The sequence below is a fragment of the Lithobates pipiens genome, unplaced genomic scaffold (genome assembly GCF_037356315.1).
Source record: "Lithobates pipiens isolate NorthernLeopardFrog02 unplaced genomic scaffold, aLitPip1_a1.2 Scaffold_22, whole genome shotgun sequence".
In the NCBI taxonomy this organism is placed as follows: Eukaryota; Metazoa; Chordata; class Amphibia; order Anura; family Ranidae; genus Lithobates; species Lithobates pipiens.
Window position 1 is genome coordinate 316290556 of NW_027507784.1, and position 26526 is coordinate 316317081.

The following is a 26526-nucleotide window of genomic DNA, read 5'->3' on the forward strand; positions in this document are numbered from 1 at the left end:
TAATTCAGAGATTCCGATACATCCGATTCTCAGAATCACGCAAATTTCGTCCAAATTTCTATTTGTAACTAAATGAATAGCATATGTCTAACATCTACTAAGCTATTAAAAAGGAAGTAAAGCCTCTTAAGAAAAAAAAAAGAAAAAAACCCTGCAAGGCAAAGGCATAATGAGCTAGTATGAATAGCATACTAGCTCAGTATGAAGTACTTACCTGAGATCGAAGCCCCCGCAGCGGTCCTCAGTCACCCTGCCATGATACCCGGAGTGACTTCCAGGTATTACGGCTCCGGCACTGTGACTGGCCAGAATCGCGATGACGTCACTCCCGCGCATGCACAGTAGACATCGGTGCCGCTATTCTTGCAAATATCTCCTAAACATTTTAGGTTTGGGAGATATTTCTTGCACCTACAGGTAAGCTTTAATCTAGGCTTACCTGTGAGTTAAAGTGGTTGTACGGGGTTTACAGCCACTTTAGGGATCTGAAAACCTACTTCTGCCTTGATGATAACATTAGCAGTTGACCTCCATGGGAGCCTTGATCCTGCCATAGAGACAGGCAGTCAAGATAGGACCAGAACATTGACTGCTGAAGGGATAAAATATACCTAAAATTCAGCAGAGACTGTGCAGCCATGGAGAAAATGTCACCGGTGTGCAGAAGCCAGGCTTTATTAAGATCGGGGTGCTTGGAGTATATTATGTTTCCTTGTTTACATCGAATAAAACCTATTGCAACTATTCTAAAGTGATTTCAAGTTATTAAAAAGTAAGTGTAATGAGACATCCCTAACATACCCTTTGGCTAACTAAGGGTTATTTCCATTATAAGATTTATATACAGTATGTATCATTACTGAGTTTATGATGCGTTGGAAGATGGGGTCGGAGATGTTCAAGTACATCCTAAATATCCATCATGTTTTTTTACCTTGCACTGATGAGAGCAACCAGGCTTAAGTCAACTTGGATAATGGCTTCGCACATAGGCTGTATCTGTGCTATAATCCAGCAGATCTGGATATACAGATGGCTTCTGGAACATAAAAAAATTATGTGCATGGTTAGATCCATTATCATCAAATTGTTAATAGAGGCAACACATTTAATCAATCAGTTTATTGCTAATGATGTAAAAGGAAGAACTGCTAATGTGTGATCTGTGTCTGCACATTGCTATTGCATCTGAAAAGCTGGCCATGCATATTATAATCCCTGCACAAACTCTTTAAAGCTCACTCTATGCATTACATACTCTATTACTGGACACTCATTGAACAATTTATTAAAGATTCACTTGATGTAATATGAGGACCCACCTAAACTATGCAATCAGTGTAGATCCAATCAGTCGGGACCTTACACTACATAGTCATTTGTAGAGTTAAATGAGATTGCACAATCAGATTGTAATGTGTGTGGTCAGTTTAAAGGTGGATACACACTTTACAATTTTTGTTGTTCAATTTCATTTAAAGAGGAAGTAAACCCTGATGAGTTTACTTCCTCTTTCATTCCCTGTAAAGGCAAAGCATAATGGACTACTATGCATCGCATAGTAGTCCATTATGTGTCACTTACCTGACACAGGAGCCAGCGAAGTCATCGCTGTCTCCTGTAGTTCCGAGCGTCCATCTTCTTGGTGGGTCTCGCTGCTCCAGCGCTGTGATTCGCCGGAGCAGCGATGACGTCACTCCCGCGCATGCGCACGGGAGCCGAGACTCGCAGCATTGCCGTCATCGACGATGCCCCGCTCGGTGCGCCTGCGCGTCGCTGTCTACGGCGCATGCGCCGTAGATAGCGGTGCCCGTCTTCGGGCAAATATCTCCTAAACCGTATAGGTTTGGGAGATATTTCTTGGACCTACAGGTAAGCCTTAATCTAGGCTTACCTGTAGGTCAAAGTGGTTTGTAAGGGTTTACAACCACTTTAAATTTACCTTCAACTATGTAGTGCAGGGGCATACTGCATTGCATTCAAATTGAAAGTGTTTAGGTTTGACCTCATATTATATGGTTTTGGTAAATATAAAGGCAAAAAATCTAAGGAGAGTTGTATAGTGTGTAGCCAGCTTGAGGCCGGGTTCACACTTTTACAACATGACAGTCTTTTGGATCCGACTTTGCTTTGTGACTTGAAGTCCAACATCTGTCCAACTTCAATGAACAGGGATCCGACTTTGATCTGGTATGAATCTTTAGGGGAAACTCCACGCCAAATTTTATTAAAAACCGGCATGGGTTCCTCCTCCAAGAGCATTCCAGGTCTCTCCAAAACCCATACCAAATCCCTATCCGAGCACACAGCCCACCAGGTCAGAAAAGGGGTGGGGACGAGCAAGCACCCCCCCCCCCCGAACCGTACCAGGCTGCATGCCCTCAACATGGGGGGGGTGGGTGCTTTGGGGCAGGGGGGGCCCTGCCCATAACCCCAAAGCACCTTGTCCCCATGTTGATGAGGACAAGGGCCTCTTCCCGACAACCCTGGCTATTGGTTGCCATGGTCTGCAGACAGGGAGCTTATTGGAATCTGGAAGCCCCTTTTAACAAGGGGGCCCCCAGATCCCGTCCCCTCACCCTATGTGTATGGGTATGGAGTACATTGCACCCCTACCCATTCACCTAAAAAAAAGTGTCAAAAATAAAACTCATTACACAAATTTTTAAAGTAATTTATTAAGGCAGCTCAGTCGTTTCTTCCGATCTCTTCTCCCTTCTCCGGCTCGTCTGTGTCCTCCACTAATGTTTTGTGCCTCTGTCAGTTCTTCTCCCCTCTCCGGTTCCTCTCCACTTTCTCTCCGGTTCTTTTTCCTCTATCCGCTGTCTTCTGCCTCTGCCTCTCCGCTATCTTCTCAATCTTATGCTGGGCCTTCTCTGCTGTTTTCTCCCCCTGTTCTTCTTCCAATGTTGACTCGATGCTCTCTCCCACTCTAATGCAGAGTGCGCGGTGTGCCACTACATATATTGGCATGAGGTGGGGTCACCGGATGCACGCCTCTTATGACATTACCGCCCATCATGCCCCGGGTGATGATGCCATTAGGGGGTGGGGTCTTCCGGATGACATTACACGGTGACCCCGCCCCATGCCAATATAAGTAGCAGCACGCTGCGCAACCGGCATTAGAGCGGGAGAGAGCGTTGATTCAACATAGGGAAACATTGATTTTTCACACGTCATTAGACATAAGCTCCCAATGTCGCAGCGTTTGTCATATCAGTGTGAACCTGGCCTCAGACTTTACATAAAGCTCACAGGCAGGACTAAAGCAGCCGAGAGAGGGCATCACCTGATTTTTTTACTCACAATGGAGAGACAAAAGAAAAGGCTAGAAGTATGCCATGAGGAGATACAGGATTTATGGGTAAAATATAAGGAGTGGAAAGGGCAGGGAACATAGGACCAGTCTGAGAGGTCCTGAGGATAATGTAGAGCATTTATTAAAGAATGCAGGAGGCACCGGAGCAGTGCATGGGGGTCAGAGGGGGATGCAGGAGGCAGAGAAGAGTACAGGGAGGCCAGAGAGGAATGCAAGAAACACCAGAACAGTGCATGGAGGTCTAAGGAGGGTGTAAGTGGAACAGAACAGTGCAAGAAGGGCAGTTGAGAATTAAGGAGGCACAGGAACAGTGCAGGGAGGTCAGGGGAGGATGCAGGAGGCACATAACAGTGCAGGGAGGTCAGAGAAGAGAAATGCATTTGGCACAGGAGCAGTGCAGGTATAGAATATGTATGTGTTATATTTACAGGAGGACCTGGGGGTGGGAACAGGAAGTAGAGATTTATGAAGTGAAACTAGAAGAAATACATGTGGCTCACTGATGGCTGGAATAAACAAGCCCTTCACAAAATTGATCTGACTATTCATCATTGCTTCTACAAAATCTATAGCAGGGAGGTCAGAAGAGATTGCAGATTGCACAGCAGCAGTGTAGGTAGGTCAGAGAAAAAGGTGGTAGGCACAGAAGCAGTGTAGAGAGGTCAGAGAAAAAGGTGGTAGGCATAGGAGCAGTGTAGGGAGGTCAGAGGAAAAGGTGGTAGGCATAGGAGCATTGTAGGGAGGTCAGAGGAAAAGGTGGTAGGCATAAGAGCGGTGTAGGGAGGTCAGAGTAGAATGCAGGAGGCACAGGATCAGTGCAGGGAAGTCAGTAGAGAATGCAGGAGACCTAGAAGCAATGGAGGGAGGTCAGAGGAAAAGGTGGTAGGCACAGGAGCAGTGTAGGGAGGTCAGAGGAAAAGGTGGTAGGCATAGGAGCATTATAAGGAGATCAGAGAGAGGTCAGAGGAGAATACATGAATCACAGGTGTAGTGTAGGAGGGAGGTCAGAGGTTAATTCAGGGTAACAAATAATGCAGGGAGACCAAATTAGTATGCAGGAGGTACAGAACAGTGCAGAGAGGCCTGTGAAGAATGAAGGAGACATATAAAAATATAGAGAGGCTAGCAGAGAATGCAGGAGGAACATAACCATGGAAAGAGGCTAGCAGAGAATGCAGGAGGAACATAACCATGGAGAGAGGCTGGCAGAGGGCATCACCTGATTTTATGACTCACAATGGAGAGACAAAAGAAAAGGCTAGAAGTATGCCATGAGGAGATACAGGGTATATGGGTAAAATATGAGGGAGTGGAAAAGGCAGGGAACTTAGGACCAATCTGAGAGGTCCTGAGGATAATGTAGAGCATTTTTTAAAGAATGCAGGAGGCACCGGAGCAGTGCATGGGGGTCAGAGGGGGATGCAGGAGGCACTGAACAGTACAGGGAGGCAGGGGAGAAAGCAAGAGCAGGGAAAGCTAAGGAAGAATATGGAGGCCTTTACAAGTGAGGTTGGAGCCAGGCAGATAGTAAAGTTTACATTACCAACAGAATGACCCTCTGTTGATCCAGTATTGTGCAGTAGATATGATCAGGGATATTTACTTTGACCTGTAGATTGTGTTCCCAGATCTATTTTTCTAGCTACAGTGTGCTTTGGGGCTCAATTAAAAGTGGAGCATAAATGCTGCGTTTAGATGCGTAGAGCTGATAGTTATGTGTGCATCTAAAAGCAACATTGTAAAAATCAATGAGCCCATATGCACAGCTGCGTGTATATGTAATAAGACGTGCCGCATTTAAAAAAAAAAGTAGGACACTTCTGCGTCCAGGGCTGCACAGATCTGCAGATTGTACACGCGTATGCGCATCAATGTGTAGCCATTCATTTGCATCAAAGAAGAATTGTACACATCATGATCTAAGCATCTAAACATGTCTAGATGCGTATATATTACACAGGATCCTCTGCCAGCAAGAACCTGCGTTCCATGTAGAAAATACATGTTTGAATGAGGCCGTATATTAGCAGTATGGTCTGGTGCGTCCCCACTCCCCTACATATGCTTAAATACCATTTCATATTATTTCTTCAATGGAGAATGCCCTCCCAACAAAAATATAAAAGCTCTCTGTTTAAGTGGCATACTGTTGGGATTTAAGACTCAGACAGTACTGAGATGAGCATGGCATACAAAATGGCAGTCCTCATGTTAGTTTAGTATGTTTCTGGATGTGCTAACGTACACAGATGCATAATTGATTTGTCCAGGAGCTCTGAAATATCAAAATCAAACACATATCAAAGTAGTTCTCAGACAGATTCTGCATTCCAGTGTTTATCCTCAAAATATTTCCTCCTCAGAGATAATGACACCTACAAACCAATGTTCAGACTTCTTTACTGACGGAACATATGTTTAGATGAAAGCTGGAAAACTACTTGCATGCCTATAGCTAATTTTACAGAAGTAGTGGTTGTGTAAGCAAAGAGTTTTGCTGCTTTTCAAACATTCAGAGCAGGCATTTGCTTTCTCCTAGTCGGGGATTAGATTTGACTTGGGCCTTTAGGAGTAAATAAGCTTGTGAGCTGCCAGGTTGTTTGATATCCAGCATACAAATAAAGACATTGGTGTGTACTGAATACTGGTTATTACTCCTAGCTGTCATTTTGTGACTTTGAATTTTAGGCAACCATGATTGTGTAGGGCAGCTTTTCCCAACTGAGCAATCCCTAAAATCATTTACAGGTCTCAAGGAACCCCTGCTAAAGTAAATTTATTGGGGGTCATTGGTAAAAGACCCCTTATATTGGAGCCCAGTAGAAAGAATGTCCCTTGTACACACAGTCGAACATTCCGACAACAAAATCCGTCAGATTTTGTCCGACGGATTTTATCCGAAACTGGTTTTGCATACACACGGTCGGACAAAGTTGTCAGAAAAGCCGATCGTTCATAATTTATTATTACGTTATTTCGTTACGACAGGACTACGTTCAGGCTAGTAGCCAATAGCTTTGGTCTAGGAATTTGACCTGAACATGCGTGGCACTTTGTCCGATCGGAATTCTCTACAAATGATCGGACAAAGTCCGATCGGATCATATTGTCGGAAAATTTTATAGCCCAACTCTAAAACTTTGTCGGTCGGATATTCCGACGGAAACAGTCGGATATAGCCTACACATGGTCGGATTATCCGACAACACAGTCCGATCGGACATTTTCCATCGGAATGTCCGACCGTGTGTACAAGGGCATACAGTTGTGGCCAGAGCCACCCTTATAGACAACTATAAAAGGCCATTGTTATCATGCTTGTTGGGTAAGTGCAGTGTGGTGTGGCGGGCAGTAAGCACAAAGAGTCCTGATTTGCCAAAGATGATGTATTGTAAAAGTAACACAGCAGTACAACCAGGCCTAGCGGGAAGGCTCATAAAACCAGGAACACTTACAACAGTGCAGCATAGAGACAGCGGTATGTAGATTTAATATCAACAACAGCGTCTGCCACAAAGAACAGAGTGCGGACTGGCTGGTCCAATCTGAAGGTGAAGCTTCCTGAAAAGGTGACGTAGTCCCTGCTTTCTCCCTACTCCACTGGAACCTTTCCTTATCACTGGTGCTGTCCCTGACAAATGGGGAACTTGTCCCTACACTTTCCACCTGCATCAAGCATACCATAACCCAGGGTCAGCATCTTAAATAGACTCTACTTGAGCTAAGCTGGCCACCAGAATCACATGAGACATGAGCATCCAACTGGATCAATGTCCTGTGTGGTCGAGGAAGTCATAGAGTCATAGAGAAATGCAGTTACCCTCGACTTCCTCTCCTCTCTACATTGCCACTGAGGTCCAGCGCCAACTGCAATGGAGAATACAGATTTCACCTGCCTACATGCTCCTGGCTTTGCCAAGTGGTGTTAGATCCCAAACTATGTATGCACCATCAGATGGGAGATCAATCAGTCACAGCTCATGGGAACTACTAGCAACTTCTGGAGAAATGCTAGGTTTCCATGGAACCCCTAGCTGATGTAGGGTATGCTGGGAGAATTATTGCTCTAGAAAAACAATTATTAGGTAAGGTGAACATATGTGAAATGTTGCTAATTATAATTCCTATTTTTTTTAAACTTTGTGATTATGAAAGCTAGATGAGGCAAACATCTGGTCAGGTTAATACGGCCTTAATTACCAACTGCCAGGTTTTTAGGATGCTACTGTACCCCGGAACAGAGATATGCGTGAGGAGAGGGATATTGTCCAAAGGCGAATCTTGGAAAGATCGCAGAGACCTCTGGTTTCTGCCATAAGTATCAACTGCTATCTCACAGGACTTGCAGTATACTTACTTACATCTGTGTACATAATACTCTATAAAGAATTTTTTTTTTCCTCGTTTTTTTTCTTTTTTTGGTTTCTCAGCTTGTTTCAGCTGGCCTCCATTACATAACCTCCTAACCCTGCCATGGTAACAAGCAAACAAAATATAGATACATGGGGCTGGAATACTATAGGTCCTAAAGCGGCACTAGACTTACATTTTTTTTTAGAAAATAAAGTCAACTCCCATATGTCTAAATATCAGTAGAATGTACCGTCTATCTCTTTCTTACTTTGTTTAATTTCCCATATGCAAGCCTTTTTCTGCTATTCTCAGACTTCTTGTTCTTGGGTGGTTATATTTATTCCACATGCCCCCTTGCATATGTGAATGTAGCCGCTGTTTGCCCCTGAGAGGGACTACACATATCTGTGCAGACTCATTCTGCTCTAGGGGTATTGTAGTACACATAGAACGGAGCATATGAACAGGTTGCTCTACACTAGAAGCAGTGAGGTGCATCAGTGGAGGATAGGAAGCGTGCACAGGACAGAAAAGCCTGAAAACAACAGTAAGAGACTTAAAAAAATGCAGAGCCACGGTAAACTTGATATTTAAGAGCAATAATGTAAAATAAATTGAGTTTAGTGTCACTTTAAATATTATGCCATGTACACACGACCGGACTTTCCAGCAGAAAAGGTCAGACAGAATAATTTCATCGGATATTCCGATCGTGTGTGGGCTTCAGCTGACTTTTTTTTTTCCAAATGTCTGACGGACCTAGAAATAGAACATGTTTCAAATCTTTCCGATGGAATCAATTCCTATCAGGAAAACCGTTCACAGCGACATACATGAGCGAAATGACATGGAGGGTCTGTATGCTAGTCCGACAGACCAAATACGCAAAGGCAGCTATTGGCTACTGGCTGTTGAACTTCCTTTTCTAATCCCATCGTACGTCATCATGTTAGAAACTAACGGACTTTGGTGTACCGCTGGAAAGACCGTCAGAGTTTATTCTGACGGAAAGTCCGGTCGTGTGTACGTGGCATTACAGTTATATGTGTGATAAAACCTTCATCAATGAAAGAACCAAATATGGTGTCTACCCTCCCTTCTCCTCTCTTTTAGGGTGCTATGCTTATTGTCAAGGTACAAGTGAGCTTTTACATAAACCTATTATGTGAGAAATATGGGGGCTGTCATTGAAGACCTTCTCAAAATACCAATTGCCTGGTTTTTATACTAGCCCACTAGCTTCAATACTTTGAGTCACCAACCCAGAACATATATGTAGAACGGCAAAAGTTAGTTCCATACTTTCACCATTCAGACCAGAAAATTTAAAAGTAAGAGGGTCAACTTGACAACCAGGAATTTTAATGAATAATTCCTCTCATGACAGTTTTTTTTTGTTTAGGTGACAATTTCTTTCGCTCATGTAGGCAAAGTTAAAGGGACACTCCCCAGCAGTATTTACACACCTTTACCCACTCTGATGCCATTCGTATTGGCCAGCGGGACTATGGAAGAAAGCCATGTGTAACTCCACACCAACTTTCACATAGTGCTATGGACTTTGTGTGCTGTCCCATGTGACAGTGATGGGTCAATTATGAGGCACCTAGCGTTTTTATACGGAAGAGGTTGAGTAAATCACATGGATGTGATGGGAGCAAGGAATGTTAAATATGTATTTCAGTTGTGTGTTTGGATAGGGTCGGATGTTAAAGTGTTACTAAACCCAGGACCCATTAAATATATCTGATCTCCCACAGTACACAGAACATGGAATTGCAAATATTTTAGTAAATATAAACTGCTAAATACCTTTTATCATCAGCAGAATGTAGCACTCTTATGACTTCTCTCACTATTTTATGAGGCTGCAGGACCCCTGACCCTCTGTCTGGACAGTGCTGGTTGGTCCTGTGTAGACCACATGCACCCTCCCAAGAAAAAAAAAGAACTTTAGCAATACACACCAAACTGAGCATATGTAGAGTGCTTCCTAGGGCTCTGTACTGTCAAAAGATGGACTGGGGATAGTAAAAGAAGGGAGGATCAGAGAAGACAGGATCAAACAGCCTTTTTACACAATGCGCAAGGATTAACCCCTTAGGTTCCACAGTGAGAATAACAGGCATGCATTACTGCATATACAGATTGATTTTACTGTTGTGGGTTTAGTAACACTTGAAGTGATCCTTTTATTTTGCCCTGCATAAGTATAGAAAAGGGTCACTTTAGGTACTCCATATGCTTAGTCCTGTTGTACTTTGGTTTCATGTAGGGCATCCTGTCACTATTCTCATCTGTTTTTGTTTCGCACTTTCAGGACTGTGCAGAAGTTCCAGCAAACTATCTAATCTCAGTGTCCCCTGCTCCTTACCAAGCCCTCAGGCCAGCCAGATCATCTGTGAGCTTCAGAACTGCACCTACTGTGCCAGCCTTCTGGAGAACCCAGAACTGGAGATCAGTGACTCTGAGAGCTGCGAATCTGACACGAATTGCGTGTACGAGTTTACGCAGGATCTCCGGCATGGAGACCAAAGAGACCAGATACAGAAGAGGAGGAAGTACAAGAAGAAAGAGAAAGAGAAAGAGGTCAACAAGATCTACAAACTCTGGGAGGACTTCACCAACCGGCTCAAGAGGATTGTGGAGAGCAAGTACTTCAACCGAGGCATCATGATCGCCATCTTGATTAACACTCTCAGCATGGGCATTGAGTATCATGAGCAGGTGGGTAACAAATTTTGCGGCTGTATTAACTTGTTAAACTAGGCTCCAGACTAAAATGAATATATTGGGGTTGATTTACTAAATCCGAAGAGTGAAAAATATGGTGCAGCTCTGCATAGAAACCAGTTTTTGTCAAAGCTTAATTGAACAAGCTGAAGTTAGAAGCTGATTGGCTACCATACTCAGCTAAACCACATTTTGCACTCTCCAGTTTTAGTAAATCAACCCCATTGTATTGATGCCACTCAGGAAACACAACCTAGCAGCTCCATAAGTGTCATTCCCATTCTCGCATTTTTCTTGTGAGGCTAATTGCTCAGATCACTAAAACGTGTTCATCTCCTTGCAACTGGAAGTATAATAAAGGTCCAGTGATCTGCTTTAAAACCTCCCTTAGTCCTCATGTGACAATAAACTAATCCAGGGGTGTAACAACAAATCATAGGGTTCCATGGCAAACTTTTTATGGGACCCACTAGGCTAACTCACTATAAATGATGCTGTTTAATTTTCCTTAACAGACTCCTAAATGGGGACCTTTCTTACTCCAGGCCCCATAGTAGCATCCCATTCTGCTTTGATTCAGCAGGGTATCTGTTCACGGATCCCTTGTTGATCGGACCAGACAGTGCCCATGTGAAAGGAGCCTAAGGCAGTCACCACCACATATAGATATGTATAATATGTAGTTTTTATTAATTTACAAGAATAATAATTGTAAAAAGGCACAATGCCAAACCCCAAATTTCAACTAATCTAAAAAATGAGAACAATTCTTATAGTACTGCACAGACCAAACCATCAAAATACCTGGTAAAATGACCACCTAGTGTATTAATACATTTTGTATTTAAACCCAGGAGCCCACACATACCATATTTCACCAGGAGCTCACAGATACCAAATTTCACCAGGAGCCCACAGATACCACATTTCACCAGGAGCCCACAGATACCACATTTCACCATATAAATATGCATTGAAACTAGGGATGAGCTTCGTGTTCAACTCGAACATCGGCTGTTCGCCCGTTCGGCGAAATCCGAACGTTATGGACCGTTCGCGCCAAATTCGTGTGGCGCTCATGGCCCACAATGCACTGCGATGGCGCAGTGCATTGCTGGCTCATGATCGGCCAAGCATGCACTGTGACCCCCGCATGCTTGGCCAATCACAGCGCCGGCAGCGAGGAGAGCCATGATTGGCCACAGGCAGGATGCCTGTGGCCAATCATAGCTCAGGCTGTGTAGTACACACCCCACACTATATAAGGCCGCCAGCGCGGCGGCCTTGTGTAGTGTGTTGGCATCTGTAGCAGTTAGTGGGTGTTCTGTGTACCTTCAACACAGTATACACCGATCGTTATCGGCTGATTTTTTGTTCTTGTTCTTCTGTAGTGGTTGTTGTCTGCATGCCCTGACCGCAGTATACACCGCTATATTCACCTCTATATCTAGCGATATATCTATCTTTTATAATAGAGCTTGCAGTCAGTGTTAGGAGATTGTGCGTGCTGTCTGCATGCTCTGAACCCAGTATACACCGCTATATCCACCTATATAGCTAAATATCTTGCTCGTTTTAAATAGAGCTTTCAGTCAGTGTTAGGAGATTGTGCGTGCTGTCTGCGTGCTCTGAACGCAGTATACACCGCTATATACACCTATATAGCTAAATATCTTGCTCGTTTTAAATAGAGCTTGCAGTCAGCGGTAGGAGATTGTGCGTGCTGTCTGCGTGCTCTGAAAAAGATGGACGGCAAAACAAATTATACAGGGGTGATAACCCTTCCCTATGTTTTCTAAAAAGCTTAAAAATAGTTTTTTTGACTGGAGCTACACTTTAAAAATGTAACAATTGAAAATTACAAACAGATTCAACTTAACACAGCAAACCTACTCCCCTGGGGCAGGAGCCAGGTCCCCAAACCCTTTTTAGGACAGTATCTTGCATATTAGCCGTTAAAATTAGCACTTTTAATTTCGAACGTTCGAGTCCCATAGACTTCAATGGGGTTCTAACGTTCGTACGAATTTGGGGTCCGTTCGAAAGTTCTGGTGCGAACCGAACCGGGGGGTGTTCGGCTCATCCCTAATTGAAACATATTCTTAATTACAACAGATCAATATTGTCTGAGAATCTGGCTGAAGAATATACTGTATTTATCGTGTATAACACGCACTTTTTCACCCTGAAAATCGGGTGCAAATAGCGTGTTTGTGTTATACGCTAGTACTTCAATTTTAGCTGCCTCGGAGGGGACAGGGAGGGGGACGGGACGAGCGGCATCAGATTACTTGCAGTAAGAATCTCCTGTTTACTTGGCTGCCTCTGTAATAGGAAGTCACATCTCCTGGGAAGCCATTGGACCACTGTTCTGTCTGTCACAGGAAATTATCACTGTATGTAATCTGTCGGCGATCGTCCTGCCCCCTCCCTTTCCCTCTAGGCTGCAGATGGGCGTTCATCAGACTGTACTTATGGCAATGGTGAGGCTGCTGCATTGAAGGCAATGGTGAGGCTGCTGCATTGATGGCGCTTGTGAGGCTGCATTGATGTGGACTGATGAAGTTGCATTAGCACTTGTGAGGCTGCAGATGGGCACTGACCCTTATTTTGCTTCAAAGTTCCTTATTTAAAATTATTATTTTTTTTCCTGAAACTTCCCTCTTAAAATGAATGTGCGTGTTATATGCCTATGTGTGTTATACGCTGATAAATACGGTATATCATTGTAGGCTTAATACTTCAAAGCATATAGTAATTCAAATAAAGTATACTGTATTTCTCCCATTGGCTGTTTATCGTCAGATGAATTAGTTACTTAGTATATTGATTACCTAAGGCATCCAGGAATTATTTTCAAAATTAGTATTACAGACAGAACAACATATTGAAGCTTAAAGATATAAGAATAAAACCCGAGTGAACTCTTTCCCACTCTATGCAAAATGTTAAAATTGCCGGAGAACTTGACATTTTTCAGAAATTTTTTTTTCTGTGTGTAAAAGGAACTCCCAGTCTCAGATGCATGCAACACACAGAATACAAAACCACTGCTCTAGCTTGGTGCCAAAACACACTCCCCTGATATCCAGATTTTAGCTACTGAGGTTCTTGCATTGGGTTCTTAAATAGTGCAGAGAAGATACCATAAAAGTATGGTAAAACATCATATGTATTGAATTTCTGGGAGGCTCTGAATAAGGTTTGGTGTGACTTAGGGGACTATGTAGCAGACTTGAAGGTGCTGTAGGGGATGGAGTAGGGAATGGGGACACTGAGGGTTTACCAAGGGAACTGTTGGAGACTGTAGTGCACTGCAGAGCCTGGGTGTCAGTGGGCGACACTGTTGGAGGCTAGGGGTACTACAAGGGGCTATATGCGGCTTACGCAAACTAGAGGGCACTGCAGGGGGATGGCAGACGTGTGGGAGGTTGGGAGGCACTGTGAGGGCTGAGAGTTCTCAGGAGGCCTGAGGGCACTGTGTGAGGTTGAGGGGTACTGCATCTGGCTGAAGGTCTGGGAAGGGGGGCTCCACAGGTGCACTGGAACATATTCTCAGGATTTTAAAGGCTTTTTTGGGAATGACAAGGAGCCTGCAGTTAGGAATAGCCATAGTTTGTTCCTTTACTTTTACAGGTTGACTTTAAATGAGAATTACGGGCTAAAATACAGAAAATTCTATAAATAATTGGTCTTAAACTGACAGTGTAATGGCTTTACTTGGCAAGGCCACATTCTCATCAGTTGAAGTTTCAAGTGCAATTGAAGGTCTCCTCAGGACATGTACTGCTGAATACATATATCGAAGTACTGAAAATCGCACAATAGCCAAGATTTCTTAGAAATCTTCCTCAATTATATTGCGCTGACTTGCTGAAGGTGAGTTGGTAGATAAGTGGTAGCAGCCCATCCAGGGGTCTGAGAGAAGCATCTCCATCCAATGTCTTACAGCATTGCTAATTAGGCTCTTTGCTGGTCTCTGATCATTAGAAAATGGCTGATATCGCAAAAGTGAAGTGATTGTTCTTTACCTAAAGATCAGAGCTATTAAGATTTTTCACTTGAGATATGAATAGATACATTCAAATGTCTATAGCATTGTACAACCTTCTTAATTGTATATAGCAACAAAATATCCCAAATTAGATGTCATTAAGTCACATGCTTTTAAAGGGACAAATTACGTATAACCGATTTATGTTAGATTGGCCAATTTGTCCTTTTTAGCAGTGAGGTCAATTATTGTCATTAAATTACAGTATGTTCTTCAATTCTATCACTTTCTGTACTCCGCAGTCCCTCAGTCAGTTCCCTGCAGCAATCCTATATGGCCTTTCAGAATATGTAAAGAGAACCCGTCAGAGACAAAAGTGTCTCCGTTAACAATACCACTGAAATTTTGGTACAATGTAGTTCTTGAAGGTACTTAAACGAACAAAGTGCAAATTGGTTTCTATGTCCTTTTGTAGGCACAGACTATACACAAGCCTTAAACTGACCAGGCCAACAGTAAAGTTGGCCATAGACCAGTAGAATCCATGTTTTAGGCATTGTATCGCCACGTCACCGGCTACTTTAACCATTTAATCTCCATACTAGTATGCATGCAGAACGACTCTATTCACTGGAATGGGTCATGTTCAGCAGGCGCCATGCCTGCCAAAAGTGAAAGGGGGTAAAATTCTTGCCTCAGCATGTGTGCAACCCCGGCCACTGCCTCTGCAGATAAAGGGAGCAGCGGTTTGGGGGGGTTATGTGATAAAAGCACAGCTCAAACACTGGGTTTTAGTGCCACCCAACCGCTAGTGTGCAGGATAGAAATTAGAACCTTGTCAAGTTTTTAGTTCTGTCTCTGTTTTCACTAGAGAGATTGATTTTCTCTGTTTGTCCTGGTAGCTATTGCCACGGTGACTAATTTTTTTGAGAAAACCATCAATTTAGTTGTCTCCACAATGACAATAAAAAGGAAATCTTCCAATTAGAACACTAGTTATGATGACAACTGTTTGAGAGGGAATTTTGACAATTTTTGAGAATTTTTCCTAGTTTGTCGACTGGAGAGGAAGTAAAGGAATATCTATTGAATGGTAAATAGATGGCAAAAAAAGAGGAAGAAAAAAACCAACAGAGGTTTTAACCATATGTTGATAAATTGAAACCGTGCCATTACATCATGATTAGTGGCACCACATCCTAGATGCAAGTAGAGATGGGCGAGCAGTTCGGACTGAGCATGAGTTCAAACATCGCCCATGTCAGTGAATAGGCTGGTAAGGAGAAGGCCAGGAAGCCGGCCGCCGCGTCCTTAACAACAAGTGAGTCATCAGCTGACAGCTGAATGAAAAAAAAAATTGCTGAATTTTCCGGCAGTAGAAAAATTTTAAAAAACGGCACGTGGGTCCCCCCCAATCCATACCAAGCCCTTAGGTCAGATATACATTTTGAGGGGAACCCCCATGCCATGCCAAAACAATAAAAAAAAAGGGCTTGGGGTCCCCCCAAGATCCATACCAGACCCCTAGGTCTGTTATGGATTTTGATGGGAACCCCCACACCAATTATTTTAAAAAAAATGGCGTTGGGTCCCCCCAAAATCCATACCAGACCCTTATTCGAGCATGCAGCCTGGCAGGCCAGGTAAGGGGAGGGACGATTGAGCCCCCTCCTGTACCATACCACATGCCCTTAACATGGGGGGGGCAGGGGGGCTCCTTCCCATAACCCTGGGCGATGGTTGCGGGGGTCTGCGGGCAGGTGGCTTATCGGAATCTGGAATTTGGGCCCCCAGATCCTGCCCCCCCATGCGATTGAGTATTGGGTACATTGTACCCCTATTCATTCACCAAAAAAAGTGTCAAAAAGAAATAAAAACAAACACCGTTTTTGACAAGTCCTTTATTAAAATAAATAAATAAAAATGTCCCCTGTCCCCATCATCAATCATGATACCCACCCAAAAAAGAAAAAAAAAGCTTGGCATGCTGGGTTGGTGACCGTTTTAAAGCCACAATGACACTACTGGGGTTCTGCAATTCTCTATGCAATTCAGGCAGAGGATGGCTGGTGGGAGGGTCCAGCAGTGTGCTGTGCTTCCTGAAAACAGCAACCCACCCTAGGTAATGCCAACATGCAGCATTGTGCCTCCATGATTGAAGGAACTGGAATGAAATGAATGAAAGAGGTGGGCCACGGACAATTAAGCTTTGGAAGAAAAGGGCTAGATGATTCTGGATGTGCTCCAACCAGGAAATGAGGTGGGCTCTGTCTGACTTGCTGCAGCTTCTAATGAACACCGTGAGAAGCACAGAGTGTGCAGTGAAATCAGAGTAAGCTATTTAGATGCAGGAGAAAAGCCTGCCCAACCGTGAAAGACTGGGAAGGCTAGGGTTCAGCTTTAAATGTTCTAAATGGTGCTTAAGGTATGTTTAAATAACATACTGTCAATAAACTATTGGTTGAGAGGCCACTTTGACATGCCTAAAGTGCACTTTAGGGGGGCTTATATGCAATAGCAGATTTTCTGTCTATTGCATATTTACATGTGCCTCGTTCTCTGGGAATCATGGCACCTCCCTTGGAATAATCTACATGCCATGCCATTTTGCTGGTACCTATTGCCAGTTCCACTTTCCACTTCCCTGTTGCTGTCTTGCTGAATGTGCACTGCGAATGGAGGATATAACAGAGCATGCATACAGCACTGGTGGTCTGATAGCGTTTGATTTCTGCTTTTCATCTATGGGATGCTGGCTCAGCGTATGTCCATTTTCAAAGGTAGAATTGCAGAGTTTATTAGACACAGCAAATACCCACTTACAAGGAGACTGGTAGCGGAGCGCTCCTAATGGGCTAGCCTTCTTCTGAAGGTCCCCATTGTTCACAGAGCCGCTTCCTCGCGCAGCTTGCCTTCTGTAGAGAATACATAGACACATTTTATTAAAATGCTAATGAAAGATTTGGCTTTTAAGTGGAAATAAAATGTCACTTTTCTCCAGGCTTTTCCTTTGCACCGGGATTTGTTTCTCTGTTTTGATGCGTAAACCTTTTGATGGAACCTCCTTTCCTAAGAAGTTCGGGCAAAGAATCTTAATTGAGCATATTGTCTGCCGAGGTGCCCGGTTATTTTCTCAGAAGATAAAGCTCTTTCATGTGAGATGGAAATTCATTCCAAACCTGTAGAATTTTCCTGAGCAATTTTTCCGCATCACTATATCATATTTGACTTTGGAGGCTGAATTTCAGTCTGGTGGCGTGCGTAACCCTTGTGGTGCCCAACTGGGGGCATGGTATGATAATATAGGGCAAATAAGAGACAGTATTTAAGTATTAACAGCTTCTTGGCATCCACATGGGCAATAGTATTGATGGATGTCTAGTATATATTGAAATGGCTCATCAAACATATACACTTTTCATTTAGACTCCTTCAGAGTCAAACCTCCCGAAGAATTCTAATTTTGCTCCTTTGTTGTATCTTGGACAGTTGGCTCACAAAATGCCAGTGGTTGCTGGAATCTTTAAAGTCTACCTAAAACCAAAACCTTTTTTTTGGGGGGTGGTTAGACTTCCTGCGAGCTTTTTATTGCTCTTCGTTTTCCCAGTTGGGAGATTTATCCTTTTCTATTTATTTGGGTCACCAATGTTGCCGAGACCGAAAGTGATGAAGAATGTCTGTGTAGGTCCTGATTTCTCCCAAGTCTTGTATAGCTAGTAGCAGGGGTGGACTGACAACTCATGGGGCCCCCGGGCAATAGGAGATTATGGAGCCCCCAGGCAATCAGAGATTATGGGGCCACACAGTATACACAAACGCGCACACACACACACACTATACAATCACACAGTATACACATACATGTACACACAGTATACACAGACACGTTTCTATTGGCTGAGAAGGTACTGGAGAGGTGGGGCCGCTATAATTTCGGGATTTTTAGACCAAAAGGGTGTCAGTAAGGGACATTTCAGAGGCAGATGTAAAAAAAACACAGATTTTTACATACTGTCCCTGGTTTTACTGAGGCTGGCAACCCTGATGGGGCCCCCTAGTGGCCCGGGGCTCTCGGGCAGTGCCCAAGTGGCCGAATGGTCAGTCCGCCCCTGGCTAGTGGAAGCTAGTAATTTTCAGCTAGACTTGTTCTGTAATGTTGAAGATGTTGCATAGGTTTTCCATTCTCTCAGTTCTAATGTTCCCAAAAGCGTACCCTAGCATTGATATCCACATAGGTAGCAAAGACACCTTAATCCGGTCACCATGGATTGTGTCAAGGCAGATGTTCATTGTCCATGAACAGGATGGGAGATGTGAAAGTTAAGGAACCAGCCATAGGTGTGCACATTCTATTGCATTAGGGAATACACCCAGAGCTCAAACATACATGGATGGTATCAGTAGAGCAGTGAATCAGTAGAGCACTGAGAATGTCAGTAGGGCAGAGGCTGGTACCAGTCAGTAGAATGGTGGACGGGGTCAGTAGGCCAGGGAGCAGTGTCAGTAGGCCAGGGGTCAGTGTCAGTAGGCCAGGGGTCAGTGTCAGTAGGCCAGGGGACAGTGTCTATAGGGCAGGGGACAGTGTCTATAGGGCAGGGGACAGTGTCTATAGGGCAGGGGACAGTGTCTATAGGGCAGGGGACAGTGTCAGTAGGGCAAGGGACAGTGTCAGTAGGGCAGAGATTGGTTTTGCATAAACAAAAAAAATTGTTGCACATGTATACCGACTAAATATAAATGTGCAAGCTGCTGGCAACAACACAACAGGACCAGTCGTGATAAATGTGAAATAATAAAAAATGTTGTCGCGCTAAACATAGATATTGAATTAACAAGTGTCCATAAAGTGTGAACAACTAGTGCTGATCTAAATAGTGCAGGTGAATTCCTTGCTAAACATCCAGTAACAATGAATATAATTTATGTGCGTTTTGATCACCCAAGTGCACCTCCACCAATATTGATATAAAATGCCTCCTTACCAGAGGTCTAGACTCCAAATTATAAGAGTCTAGACAGGCGTGATATGCAAGTATAGAAGATCCAATCGGCTTCCTCTATTACATTGCAGGCGGTGGTACTGTCATGGCTGTTGGTAAAGTTTACTCCATAGTAGGGCCCATGAAGGAAAGATAAAAGAGCCACGTAGTGTAAAACTGTTTAGTAGTTTATTAAAAGAAATCAGTGCTAAACACTTACTTTTATCCAGTATAAAATTAGTCGATCGACCGGTATACAGGATTGGCGTGCGTGGTACCTCACAGACATGGACTCCACCCATGTGAGGTATCACGCACACATGCCAATCATGTATCATGTATAAGTGTTAATCAGAGAATTCATCTGCACTATTTAGAACAGCACTAGTTCTTCACACTTTATGGACACTTTTTTTATTCAATATCTGTGTAGCGCAGTGACATTTTTTATTGTTTCACGTTTCGAGACTGGTTTTAGTAGGGCAGTGGACGGTTTCAGTATTTTATTTTTATTTTTATTATGATTATTTTATACAATTTTATTTTATTTTTTATTTTTTTATTTTTTTTCCAATTTTGAAGAAAATTAGGGGCTTTGGTGAAATATCAGGGGTCTGATGTCTCACTTTTAAGACAGATGAAGGGACTGAGGACAGCTGCACTCGAAAGTGAATGGATGGGAAGTTCTCTGTGCTGAGTGGCTTCCTGTTCATTCACAAACTGAAGCATAGTAAACATAGTTTACTATGCTTAAGCTATGAATGGACACAGGAGGGATCACTACTGATCACTCAGTGTGTTCATTTAGAAAAGGAATGGGTTGGTAAATAACAAATTTACTGGCACCTACAGGGGAGAGGGCTTAACAGCAGGGGGAATCGGTGCTGCACGGGTGATTAGGGGGTGCCCAGGTACATCTGGCACACCTATGGAACAACCATATTCTAATTATATAACCCAAATCTTGAAGTTGAAGGAGTTTGCATATGTACTAATCCCAGCATCAACTGGGTAAGAGGGAATTTCCCATTACTTTTGATAGATTTTCTTTCACTTCTTGCCATATTTTAGGGACAGGAAGTGAAGGTTATTATCACCAATAGGACACAAAAGGCAGAAAGAAAACCTACAAAGGTTGTGATTATTCTCTACTCTAGCTAAAAGTATATATATAGTTTCCTGAACCTTAATATTTTTACAACCTATATGGCTAAAAATATTGGAGTATGTTCCGACCCCATATCCTGATTAACAAGCAGTGTTAATTTAGACATCAATTTTCAATTTCTTTTTAGCTATAGTATTTTAACTAAAATGCCATTTTAGTTTTAGTCATATTTTAGTAATCTGAATTGTTTTAGTGTTAGTTGAATTTTAGTCAACCAAAATCTCCAGTACATTTTAGTTGATTAAAATCAAATGAGTTTAGTTAAATTTGAATGGATTATTTAAGCATTTCTTTATAATTCTCAACTCAAACTCATTATATACTCCTGGAGTAAAAATCTAATAACATATTATTTATGGTATTAAGATTTGAACAGACAGATTTAGCCATTGTGATATACAACATCTTTATAAACAAAACCTCCTAAACAAACAAAAATTTTGCTTTTTGACAAGCAGAAGTACAAATATAAAAAAACTGTAAACTCTATTGACTGTAACGTTATTGCATATATTACCTTAATATAATACTCAAGAAAAAATAAAGTAAGAAAAGCCTTTTCTTTTAGCAGCTTAGAAGATGCCCCCTGCATATTCTTATGTGGTAGTGCATTGTTAATTTTGATGTTAAATTTCAAAGTTTAGTTGGAGTTATAGTCTAAAAGGCCATTTTAGTTTTAGCTGTATTTTAGTCTTTTGACTAAAAGGCCATTTTAGTTTTAGTCGTATTTCAGTCATCTCAATTGTTTTCATTCTAGTTGTATTTTAGTAGACTAAAATAGTATTAATTTAGTCAACCAAAATATTTTTGTCAACAAAATTAACGCTGGTAGCAAGCTGAGCAATACTAAGAAAGTGACAAAACAAACACAAACATAATAATATTGACCAAATTTCACAGAATTTTAGAATTTGACCTAAATCCTTTCAATTGGTGCAGTTGTAGATTGTGGCACAAAATATTTCCTTGTCTCTAGATAGGGTATACATTTTGTCGTGATAATGCCCAGTATGCTATTAAAAAGCAAACCAGCCCTAGATGTTTGGTGACTAAAACCCCCCCGAAAAAACACACACATAGGTAAAAACCTAATCCCACAGTGGCAGATTTCACAACCGCCAGGCACAGGGAATTGATTTAGATGTGGGAAGGTATATTTTTTTCTGAAGCTTGAGTGGGAGTTCTCAGACTATCTCATCTTGCACCGTATAACTCATATCATTGTTCGCTATGTTTACTGCTGGGTAAACATGGCATTTTAATCTGCTACTTTATGTCACCAAATGCCCTTTCCCCCATCTGTCATCTCATGACACGTGCCCTACACCATGAAGTGTGAATCAGGCAGTTGACATCCCAACGTTATTTACAAGCATACCTATCATCTATGCTCTGCTGATTCCCATGATTGTATATTATCGTAAATGGTTGGTGTCATTGTGATTTATACAATGAATGCAAAAATGTAAACAGTTTAAGTGGAAACTCCAGCTTTAGCCTTTTTTTTTTCTATAGTTGTACATCTGCAGGCTCCAAAACAACTCTACTTTAAGGCCACCATGGACATTAGAGAACTCTTAAATATGCAGCAGGAGAACATGGAATGCTCAAAAAAAGCTTTATTATTTTTTGTGAATAATGCAACGTTTCAAGGCCATACATTAGAGCCTTCACAAAACAGACAATTCAAGTTCAATTCAAAACAACAAGGACCAATAGAATGGATGTCTCCTAAACATTCAGTAGTCCCCCTACAAGTAATATAGAAACAATTATCTCAGCTAACACAAGTTATCCAAATTGCCAAGATCTCCAGATGTTCCATTGCATCTCATATGGGTCAGAGGCTTAATAGAACATCCTCAGAGTACTGCAGGAGGCTAAACAACTGCCACATATAAAGAAATAATAGTTTGATGTTGTTAGCAATGGCAGCAAGTGGTGTACCACATTTATGATAACAACGTCTGCCATACCTTACTCTGCAAGCTGTTAAATTTACAGGCACAATCAAACCTTCTTCCTGGTTGTCTCTTGGACGGTAGGTCCATAAACACAGTGCCGAGACAAGGTCATCCAGCGCCCAGGGCAAAGATGCCAAACTGCGCCCCCCTTTCCCTTAGGGTTAGGGTCAGGGTGCCCCCTACCCCTGCAATAAACAATTGCACCAGGGGCAGCCGCCCCTCCTGCCCACCCCTTTTCCCGGCCCTGCTAAACATGCACATTGGGCTCATGCTAGTGTGTATATTTATATTATGGAGTGGTAAGGGGGTGACCAGTGCAAGTATATCAGATACCTTTGGGACTGAGTTATCATGGGGATTGCTATTTCTACCAAAATAAGTTTTCAGGGATTGTAAGTTGTGTGCACAAACACTATAAAGGTAAAAAGGTGTAGTAATTCAACTTTTGCACCATTGAGTAAAAGCATTAGTGGGGAGAAGTTTTGGTGGTAAGCTCAGTTTTGCCAGCCTTGATAGTATCAATGACAATTGACCTCCTTGACAATGAGAACATTGCATTATTTATCAGTTGCCATCAGTTTATCAGTTGCCATCAAACAAGCCCCTTATCATTCTTTGGTGCTGTGTTAGCAAAATCTCGACAGCATCCCGACTTACTAAAGGAAACAGATTGTATTCTTCTCTATCTGACAATGAGAACAGCGGGAAAGGCCAGGGTGACGAAGTCTAAGAAATTAGAAAGTTAAAAAAAATAAACACTTATTTAAGCAAAAATAATATTTTTCCTGATAAAAATTATTTTTTATATTTAATAGAGTTTAAAAAAATGCAGAAACTTTTGAAGAACCCTCGTACTCGTACCTCGCATACAGTTAAAGGGGGAGTAAACCCAGTTTCAAAAAACACTTAGGCCGCGTACACACGGGCGGATTGTCTGACCAACTAAGTTCGTCAGACAATCCGACAGACAGTCCGTTCAAAATTTGAATGAACGGACTTGACCACACACGATGAGCAGACAGTCCGCTGAAAGCGTGCGTGATGACGTGTACAGCACATACGACGGGACTAGAAAAACGATGTCCTATACACTGCAATGCAACCTTCGGCCGTGTAAATCCTTTCTGAGCATGCGCCATACTTAGTCCGTCCAACTTGCCTACACACGAGCGGACTGTCCGCTGAAACCAAGTTTGGACGGACAAAACCAAGTTTGAACGGACAAAATTACGGAAATTCCGTAAGACTTTGTTCATCAGACAGTCCGCTGAAAAAGTCAGCTGAAGCCCACACACGAGCGGATTGTCCGCTGAAACACGGTTCAGCGGACTAAGTTGGACAGACAATCCGCCCGTGTGTACGTGGCCTTACATTCCCGGTATGCTGGAAATGCTAACTTTCACATTGGTTGTGCTCTCAACCAAACTTTCAAACCATCCAATGGCTGGTTTCATAACTGATCACATGTGCAGCATTATGGCAGTTGAAGAATCATTAGAGGCCAAGATGGCAGCTTCCTTGACTGAAAATGATAGAAGGGTTTACTTCCACTTTAACAGTACACAGTTGATTTTATCTTACATTGGAAACATTGGCAATAAAAAAGTGGAGCAGTAAAATAAAAATGCTGATGGTTCCATGAACCTGTGTGGAGTCAGGTGAATTCAAGATTTCTACTCACCCATCTCCACAAGCTGATGGGTCCATAACCCAAGTCAAGTCACATAAAGGTTACAGACACTCAGGTCCACCAGATAATCTTTTACCAAACCAAATCTCTGACCTGGTGGCTCCTCAAGCCAAACCCCATTGAGTTAATTCCACAAACCCAAGTCTTCTTTCATCCTTCAAGCTGCTGGCTTATGGTTTCACAAACCATGTGTTCCACAACTGTAGACTCTATGAAGCCAAACTCATCATCTTGTTTCATGAAGTCCTTTGGCTGATAGATCTACTAACTCAGATTCAAAAGCTTGTGGTTTCACCATTCCCCAATGGGATTATGGATTCCCCAACATTGTAAGCCATCTAAAGCTACACAGTTCTAAATGACAGAACTATAAATGTAGAAGACCTGGATCCAATAATTCACTTTGCATTATTTATCAGTTGCCATCAAACAAGCCCCTTATCATTCTTTGGTGCTGTGTTAGCAAAATCTCGACAGCATCCCGACTTACTAAAGGAAACAGATTGTATTCTTCTCTATCTCTTATGCCAGGTGCCCCAATGTCACGCAGAAATATGGATTAATAACTCTTGTTTACAACCGGCGGCTAGACATGAGTCACCATTACGAAAACAGACTGTACTGCTTATGTGCCGTTGGAAGATACTGGGATGTGGGATAGAACTCATTTGTGTCCCAAACTAAAAAAAATTTAAATATAACAGATGTTTAAAACCCAAAACAGAAAGCCACTTCTCAACTTTTTATTATAAATACATAAAGACGATGGCATGTAAAACTGCTGAAACATTCAAGACTAAGGTGGCAATCAACTTGAATAGGAAACATCTGTGGACATTTCAGTTCACTGGCTTTGGGGAATCTTAAAAAAAATCCCTAATTAATCAGTTCTTCGTCAGTGTTCTTACATGTCTACTTGCAAATACAGCTAAGCCCCCACCATCTCCTGCTGCTTTATACACAAATCCAGGCTGAATGTGTACAGCCACAAAAGACTGTGCAGCTTAGTCTGGAGAAGCTCCACATTCATACCCAGATGGATCCCTCCTTATAAATCTTAATTTTTTGTTCACGGCTCAATAGCCATTAGCCAATGAATCAACAGATTAACCCCTTCCAGGCAGAATTTTATTACTGAAGAATTAATCTTTTGAGTTGCTTCTGTCCTTTTTGTACTTGCAACAAAGAGAAGATATTGGAATGCCTTCTGTTCTAAGGAGGTAATGCTGTCTATTGAAACAAGGATGACCAAACACGAGGGGACATTTTGTAATTTAAACAATAAGTTCAATTACTGGCAAATTGTATCAGTACATGCATTTTTTAGACCAGTAGTTCTAACCAAAGTTTTAACCCCCCCAGTGATACTTCGACAACCACACGGAGGTACTTCAGGGGTTGCATCCAACATGGCCAGTCATTGATCTGGTCTTCCATTGGTGAACAACAGTCTTCCTAAGGTCCCTACTCCCATACATCACATAATGAATGACATGGTGGAGATTTCCCAGGATTGATCACCCTGCTATTTAAAACTATTTTTCCTTTGGGTAAACCCTTTTTGAAGTCAGAAAATGACAGGTGAGAGCACGTGGACCCAACACGGAATGATCTCAGAATGCTCTGTCATTTAAGCTGTTTTTCCAGCAGGGAAGCCTTCTCTTATTGGATATAGTACATGAAATACATTTAAACATTTTAAAAGTATCAGACAAAATCTTCTAATCCACCTACCACAATGGTCCCGCCCTGCCCATCTGTTCTCCCTCCTATTGGTCTACCTATCTATTTCCCCTTCCCAGCCATCTGTCCTACCCCATAGGTCCACTGAAGCCTCTCCACTTCCTACCTGTCTGTTCTGTCTCATATAGGTCCACCTAAGTATATCCTCAGCCTATCCATCTATTCTCCTTCCTGTGGGTCCACTTCCAATCGATATGTTCTCCCTTCTAAAGGTCAACATACATTTTTCCCCTTCCCATCCTTCTGTTTTCCCTGATTTAGGTCCTCCTACGTATCTCCCCTTCCCATCCATTTGTTCTAACTCCTATAGGTCCTTCCAAGTATTTGCCCTTCCCATCCATGTGTTCTCCCTCCCGTAGGTCCAATTAACCTTTTTCCACCTGCCTGTTCTCCCTCCTATAGGTCCACCTAAATATCTACCCTTCCAACCTATTTGTTTTCCCTCCTATAGATCAACCATTCATTTGATCCATTCATCTTTTCTGGATCCTATAGGCCCACCTAAGTATTTGCCATTCCCATCCATGTGTTCTCCCTCCCAATAGGTCCACCTAACCTTCTTTCCACCCACCTGTTCTCC

The 26526-nt window shown here is 42.5% G+C and overlaps 1 protein-coding gene across 3 annotated transcripts in view; it reads left to right on the plus strand.

Moving 5' to 3' along the window:
• Positions 1–26526, plus strand: part of CACNA1H (calcium voltage-gated channel subunit alpha1 H) — a 364555-nt gene that overhangs the window by 170998 nt on the left and 167031 nt on the right. For all 3 annotated transcript variants that reach the window (XM_077449411.1, XM_077449413.1, XM_077449412.1), the window contains exon 8: positions 9996–10402. In XM_077449411.1, the coding sequence (XP_077305537.1) occupies positions 9996–10402 (407 nt within the window). The remainder of the gene's footprint in view (positions 1–9995; positions 10403–26526) is intronic.